The sequence below is a fragment of the Astyanax mexicanus genome, unplaced genomic scaffold, assembly GCF_023375975.1.
Source record: "Astyanax mexicanus isolate ESR-SI-001 unplaced genomic scaffold, AstMex3_surface scaffold_38, whole genome shotgun sequence".
Lineage (NCBI taxonomy): Eukaryota > Metazoa > Chordata > Actinopteri > Characiformes > Acestrorhamphidae > Astyanax > Astyanax mexicanus.
In genome coordinates this window covers 545301-552892 of record NW_026040048.1, presented here as the reverse complement: position 1 = coordinate 552892, position 7592 = coordinate 545301, and the positions used below count along the sequence as shown (strand labels likewise).

The 7592-nt window shown below is 36.4% G+C and overlaps 1 protein-coding gene across 1 annotated transcript; it reads right to left on the bottom strand.

Moving 5' to 3' along the window:
• Positions 1–1842: 1842 nt before the first annotated feature.
• On the bottom strand, positions 1843–7405 carry LOC125794038 (GTPase IMAP family member 4-like). The gene is made up of 3 exons (XM_049473441.1): positions 7339–7405; positions 2875–2934; positions 1843–2723 (listed from the first exon to the last, which is right to left on the bottom strand). The coding sequence occupies exons 1-3, from the start codon at positions 7403–7405 to the stop codon at positions 1843–1845; spliced, it is 1008 nt and encodes a 335-aa protein (XP_049329398.1).
• Between the last annotated feature and the right edge of the window lie 187 nt (positions 7406–7592).

The following is a 7592-nucleotide window of genomic DNA, read 5'->3' as shown; positions in this document are numbered from 1 at the left end:
TTTGTTTCTCATTTATTTTATGTATGTTGGATCCATTTAATTAATGTATTTTTTAATATTTAAATTTTGTTCAGTAGTTAAAAGGATTTGTACACTAAACCGTCACATATTTAAGTTTAAATGATTTTTTTCTACAAGTTTACATTTATTTTACCCAAGATACCTCTGTGTCCGTCACTTCCGCTTCCTCTGTTATCCTCTGCATGGAGAAATGGATGTCTTCTCGCTGGTTTTTAGATATCTTTATCCATCTAACTTTCAGTGCTTCAAGAGATGAACACCTCTCTTTGACCACAAGCAGACAAAAATTGGTATATCACATGAATATTCTTTTCATTTTCATACTTTAGCCTCATTTGTTAATTATCTAAATATTTTATGTTAGCGGACTATGAAACTGATGGACTCTATGTTATTCACTCTTTTCACTATTCACTATTTTACTTTTAGTTCTACAGTGTTGATGTTGGTGTTGTACACTTTCTGCATTAATCTGTGAGAAAGTAACCTCAGCCTTCATGCTGTGACTAAGGGAGGCATACACTGTTATATCAAGTTCAAGGTCAGTGCAGTGCAATCTTACAGGACTTCATGCTTTTATTTTCCAGCAGGAAACGTACCAGTTGGTTTTTATATAATATTCAAATTTTCTGAGACACAGATTTTTGGGTTTTCATTAGCTGTAAGCCACAATCATCAACAATAAAAGAAATATATGCATAATATTAGATTTCTTTTTATCATATTTGTTTATTTTCATGAATGTCACTGAACGGTAAAACACATACATATCCACATATGTCAGTAGTGACTGCAGCAAACATAAAGAAACTAAAATTCATAATTCGATGTTCTTACACTGAATATTTACCATCATGGCTGCATTCCTGAGATAGGTAGGTGGGAAACGTCTAGTACATGGTTCTTCTTGGAGGAATACAGTAAGTATAAGATCTGTACAGTTTATTAATCCTTCAAATTCAAGAGGGGCACAACCGCCTACTTGCTTGGAAAGTTCTTTGCTGAATCTGCTTTGAAACATCCTGATGAGACAAACTATGGACAAAAGTACTGGAATATCTATGTATTTGTTGTTATTATTGTGGAGCATTGTGATGGGATTTGATTGCATTCAACAAGAGCTTTAGTAATGTAAGGATGTGGGATGATCACTACTCACCCAAACCAATCCCAAATCCCCAATTTATCCCATCTGAAAGTACTGAATGGAGCTTCATCATTCCAGAGAACACTGTTCCAGTGCCTCTCAGCTCAATACTGGGGGTTTTATATCTTACTGGCCTATGCCTGGCAATAGACATGCTTCCAATATGTACATGTTTTTATGAGTCCTCTTTTATTGGCAGTAGCTCTTAACAGGGATTAGACAAGGTGTACATGTGTACATGTGCACATCTGTGTCAGCAGTATATTCATTAAAGGGGTGTCAGCAAACCTTTGGACATATAATGTAGTTCTGATGATGGATATAGACTATTATTTTTTATATCCATAACAGCAGTTACAATATTATTTACTCACCACATTAAAAGTTTTTTTTTTTTCATAATGGTTAATGTGGTTTTCATAAACACATTTTATGACTTATATTTTTAAAATAGTTTAAAACATCCAGTGACATATCCTGTCATTGTGTTGCAGATTATCTTTAACAGTGTTGGCCCTTTAGTAATTAGCTGGTAATTACCTCTCAAATTAGTGATAAATTAGTGTAGAAATCTCAACAACTGTTTACATTGTTCTTGGTGATGTTATAGTCACTACACTGTATAATCATGTATTTAACTTTTTACATAAGCAGAATTAAACTGTTATACCATCTCAGATTATTATTTTCTTCAGTCTATTAGAGATCTCAGGTATATTTTCATTGACTGCTGTTTGTTCTGCTTCCTGTCTAACACATTTACGCTTCCTATTATAAAAGCGCCTGTATTCACTCAGCTCCTGCTCCTGAATTCTGATTAACTGCTTTAGGTCTTGATTTAAAGCTTGTAATTTTCTCTTCTCTTCTTCAAACCTTTCTGTAAGTTCCTGCTCTTGTACCCTAAGTTTATGCTCATACAGTTTCTGTAACTCCTCCTCTTTAGCCCTCAGCTCTTGGTCTACATGCTGAAACATGTTGCTAGTGTAGTATTTACCACCATTACATACTAGCATATCTTCAACTTTATTCAGGAACTTCAGAACCTGAGTGCGATCATCCATTTTAGTGTTGTCAAAGACATGGTACCTTCCTCCACATGAATCTATGAGCTGTGTCAGCTGTCTGGGTGCCTTTTTCAGATGTTCTTCAATGGTTTCAGGGAGTTCATCACCATGAGTGAAGAGGATGATGGTGTATCTGACTGCTTCCTCACCAAAGATTGCTTTGATCTTTTTTACAGCTAAAACATCTTCTTTAGTGAAGGGTCCGAGCTGAATGGTCAGTATGATGGCGTGGGGTCCTGGAGAAGTCATGTTAATGCACTTACTAATCTCCTTTTGTAAATCTCTTTCTGAAAGTGAGGTATCAAAGAGACCAGGAGTGTCCACCAGAACCACTTCAGTGTCTCCCACCCATTCTGTCTCCTTCCAGCACTCTTTAGTGATAGAGGATCCACTTTTAGCAGCCCTGAAAACTCGATCACCCAGGATGGTGTTTCCTGAAGAACTTTTCCCAGCTCCAGTCTTCCCCACCAGCACCATTCTTCTCGTGGACACTGAAGAAACAATTAGAGCTATATTAACATGTCTCCCCCACCCACTATGTGGAAAACTAACTTCTGGCCTATGGTTATCATTGTGGACAAAAGAAAAATAAGGCCCTGTGTGAGATACACTCAAATTAAAAGTGACAATGGGTTAACTTACTATTTGGACGATCAATATCCGGGCTTCGTCTTCCTTTTGGAACTGTCTCTTCTGCTGACACTTCACAATGAAAAAGCAAAAAAGTTTTTTTTTGTTTTTGTAATTTAATTTAATACACTATATGAAAAAAAGTATTTTGAAACCAGCTCATTTGTTGATTCTTCTCAAATCATAGGTTTTCTACTAGATTTTGGAGCACATCTGTAAAGATTTGATTGTTATCCACAACAATTGGATGCATGCTGCCAATAGGTCCATGTGTATGGATTTAGTGATATTTGCTAAAGTTCACTTATTTTATTTTATTAAAATTAAATTAGCTAATTCAAAGTCCCCCCGGCCCTCTCCCAGCACACCTGATTGAACCAGTCAGCTCAATAGCAATCCTTTTAAGAGTTACAGTCAGGGGTGTAGCAACAAATTCAGGGCCCGCTACACTCTCAAAGTCAGTGGGCCTCTATCCATGCCAGTACACAAGGAATGTGAGCGAAAAAATAAAAATCTGGATTTTCATGGGCCCCTCTCCCTACTCGGGCCCTGGGTAGTCAGGTCCACTTTTCCCCCCACTACCACACCCATGGTTACAGTGTGTGTGTTAAGCAGGCAATCCTCTAAAATTTGCTGGACAAGGGGCACCACTACCAGGACTGAAGAACACTGTTTATATACACAGTTCTGCAGAACCACAGTGTACTTTAAATGATCATCTGCAGAATTTTTTTCTTTAAGTTGTTTTCTTTCATTTATTTTTTGTTTTTGATGTGCATGTGGATTTTTAAGATACTGGTATTTTCTAATAATTTTGACTTTGAGTAGGACATATTTTTATAAGATTGTGATAAGTATTTTTTCATGAGATTGTGATCATTATTATTGTTTTTTTGTAGTATTTTGGCTTTTCAATGATTTATATAATTCTTTTTGTTATTTTCTTTTCCCATTTTTGCACATCATTGATGTTTGTATAATTATTATATATATTTTTGAAAAATAATATTATACTGTGGTACTCTGTTATGACGTAGCTAAGTGGGGCGGGGTGTACACACCTGGTTTATCCATTTGGCAGCGGGTCTGGTGTTTGGTGAGCACGCTGAGGAAGGACCGAAATGTTCGTGTTTTATCTGTGAGTCTAATAAATACATTGAATATTATACGAGTGCTGTCCGATTCTCCCCAATTTCAGCACCTCTTCGGATTCAGCACGTGAGAAGTATTTGGGAGCGCAGCCTGTTTATTGACTTTTTAGTGAGGAAATTTTACAACTGCACAGGTGCTGCTTCCTGTTTGTAGAAGCAGTCTGCAACCCTAGATGCTTAATTGTATACACCTGTGGCCATGTTATTGGGGGGGACACATCTGCTTATATGAATCAAAGCCCACCTTATAGTCTCTTATAGAAAAACATTTGTGGAGTTACCTTTAATCACAAATAAACCATTCTTTTTTCGGTAATTCTGTTTATTATTAGTTACATCCAAGTACAGGTGACTTACCTAAATATGTTACTCCACTTTACATTTACTGTTAAAAAAATATGCGTGCATATTTGAAAATTATATGAAAAAAAAAACTGATGAGGTATCACCTAATGTTATTATAATAATAATAATTATTATTATTATTATTATTAATATTAATATGTATTGGCTGTCAATTCTGTTGTATATTTGTATATTTACATTTACGCCACCTTTTTTCGACTAAAAGTACTTCTTATGATTGTGGTCTTTTACGTAAAAGAATGTAACCTCGAGATTTTTGGCAGATGTTAATATAAACGTTAGATGACCCAAACCTTCCTAGTCTGTTAGTTAAATGAGCTTTTACTAAAGGACCAGATATATTCCATTAGTAAATATAAGGGACTAAGGGATTTTAACAGGTAAACTCAATAAATTAATGTTTATTAGCTGATGAGCTGGATCCGGTGAAAACACAAAAATTCAGTGCAGTGATCAGGGATAAGAAACTGCTTTAAACTACCAACATAAAGTATTGTACTGAAATATGGCTACTACATCCAGCTTCTAGCAAACAAGTTAAGCTAGCTAAAATATTTTTAATTTCCCTTAATTTACAGTAATCCTGCAGTCCTAGTCTACAAGTAACAATGACTATCACAAGCTCACAGTGGGTTTGATCTGTGGGTTTTGATTCGTTTATTTTTAACCAGCTATCAGAAATAGGCTCCGTTACCTTTCTTTTAACGTCAGCTCGCTGCGCCCCGCTGCTAAATCTAAAAAAGAAAACTTTACAAATCCTTCACAGCGAGGAGGGCTTCCCCACTCTCCTCCGCAAAACAGGCGAGCTGAATTTTGATTCTGTTTCTATTAAGAGGCGGGACTTTTTTCCTGAACCGGTTCCGTGATTGGCCCAAAGAGATTTCCCATTTACACAGCATTCTGTCATTAAAACCACAGCTGAGCTGAGAGAAACGATTCGCTCCTGGCGACGCCCCTGTTCTTCTGCGCTATCATTTTTGGGGGGGACAAATCCACCTGTTTCTGATATTGGGTGGGACATGGGGTGCTGCTTGGTACTTTGGTACTTCTAGTAATTATGATGTTTTAATACTGCAGACACATTACATTTTTTTAATTCAGGAGTTCTTAACCTGGGGGTCCTGATATAGAGATTGATACTAATTAAGGATATGTTTTTCTTAAAATGTGTGGAGAATATTGCCGAATTACTATTGTTCATGCAGCTACAATTACTTCACACATACCACTGTGTGAAAATGCTGCATGTCAGCCCATCTCTGCACTGTACACATACATGAACATACATACATTCAGACATAGTCTAGAATTTTCTCTTCACTGAATCTGACAGACTGGTTGTACTCAGATATTCTACTCAAATTGATTCAGGTTCTTTGCACAACAAGGTTTGCCAGGAGACCTTTTAGAACGTAGAACTGCAGGAATGCAAGAGATAATGGTCATAAACATCTGAATCCAGAAACTTTTAAAATAACTACAGGAAAAGTCAAAATGAGAAAATATGGGTAAAGGGTACATGAGTGGAACAGTGCAGCCTAGCCATATTAAGTGAGTAATTCTGTCTAAATAGAATTAATTATTTTCAAACATTATTATTATCAATCATCAATTATCATTTTTTTGGAAGGGGGAATGAGTTTGGGGAGGGGGGCACAGCAAAAAAGGATAAGTACCCTTGTTATAATTAAAATAAAATTAATATATATCCTATCAACTGTAGTACTTACTGGTAGGATGTAACCAGTCAGGACTCTGTCTTCCATGTGGAACTGTCTCCCTTTCACACACTTACAGAGTGAAAGAAAAATAAAATATTATACAGTTAGTGAAATATATTTCATTATACAAAACACTTTTTCTATAGTTTATTATTCACTTACTGCTTATCAAGTTGGTCCAGACTACGTCCGCTTGGTCAAATTTCTACACATTGATCACCAAGATCTGAAATTGACAGACATAATTATATAGTTTAAAAATATGCAAATTGGTTTGCTAATCTTTGCTTAATTATAAAATTTGCTAAATATATACTCTCAAATCTGAAATTCTTATTTTAATCAGATAAACGCATCATCCTTCCCCACATTAAATCACATTCAACCACTAGAATACCCATTAAACCTGACCACTAGAATAACATCAATTGAAAATAATAATATATAATAACAGTTTGGTTTCCAATTATTAAGTTGGCTGTATGGTATACTATATGCTGACATTTTATCATCTTCCAGTCTCTTCCCTAGCAACTACAGACATACATACATCTAGAAAGTATCAGTATTATTAAACACTGATAATTGGTTTTGTGCCAGTTATCCCCTAACATGTTTTTCAGCCCAAAATAAAGAAATATGTTTAATTTTATTCTATTCTTTTCTTTTTAGGAAATATCTTTGTACAAACCCTTTCTGTGATTTTTTTTTTTTTTTGTGGCAGTTCTTTCCTCAGCAAAGCATCTTCTGCAAATAATTACCAAAACTACCACTATATGCCACTATATTTTACAGTATGATATCAGCCTGGGCCAGGCTAATTCCAGGTTTTTACTTAAAGTAAGAGCATAGATGCCATCAGCCGCCGGCGCTCACAGGGAGCACAACTGGCCTTGCTCCCTCCAGGTGGGTAGATGGTGCTCTCTCCCCATCAAGCTCAAAGGTTGTGCTGGGTGGCACGAGGCATCTGTGAGGGGATGTATCGGAACCTAGCCACTGTGCTTTCCTCCGAGTGCGCTAGCCGCTCAGGCAATGATTCATCAGCAGCAGCTCGAAAAAAGGGGTAAGTGACTTCACACGTGTCGGAGGAGGCGTGTACTCGTCCGCATCCTCCAAGAGTCGCAGGGGAGTAATGGGGACGCACAAAGGGGTGGGACAATTGGATATCCAAATTGGGAGAAAAATGGGAAAAATCAGAAATTAATTATAAAAAGAAAGTAAGAGCATAGACATCATACACATAGACGTCGTATAGCTTGCCTCCTGGCGTGCCTGCGTTGCCACCATATTGTAGGAGGTAACCATGCTCCCCCAAGTGCATTGATTTACACTGAGGAAGGTGTAAATTAATATATATACCATATGTCTTTCTTTGTTAAAGAGCATAATATAAAATATTTTGGCATGAAAGCAGGTATTTATAATGTGTAACAGCCTCCTGAATTATTACTACATCTCTGCTGTTTGTAACAAACCAAATTGTGTGAAAATC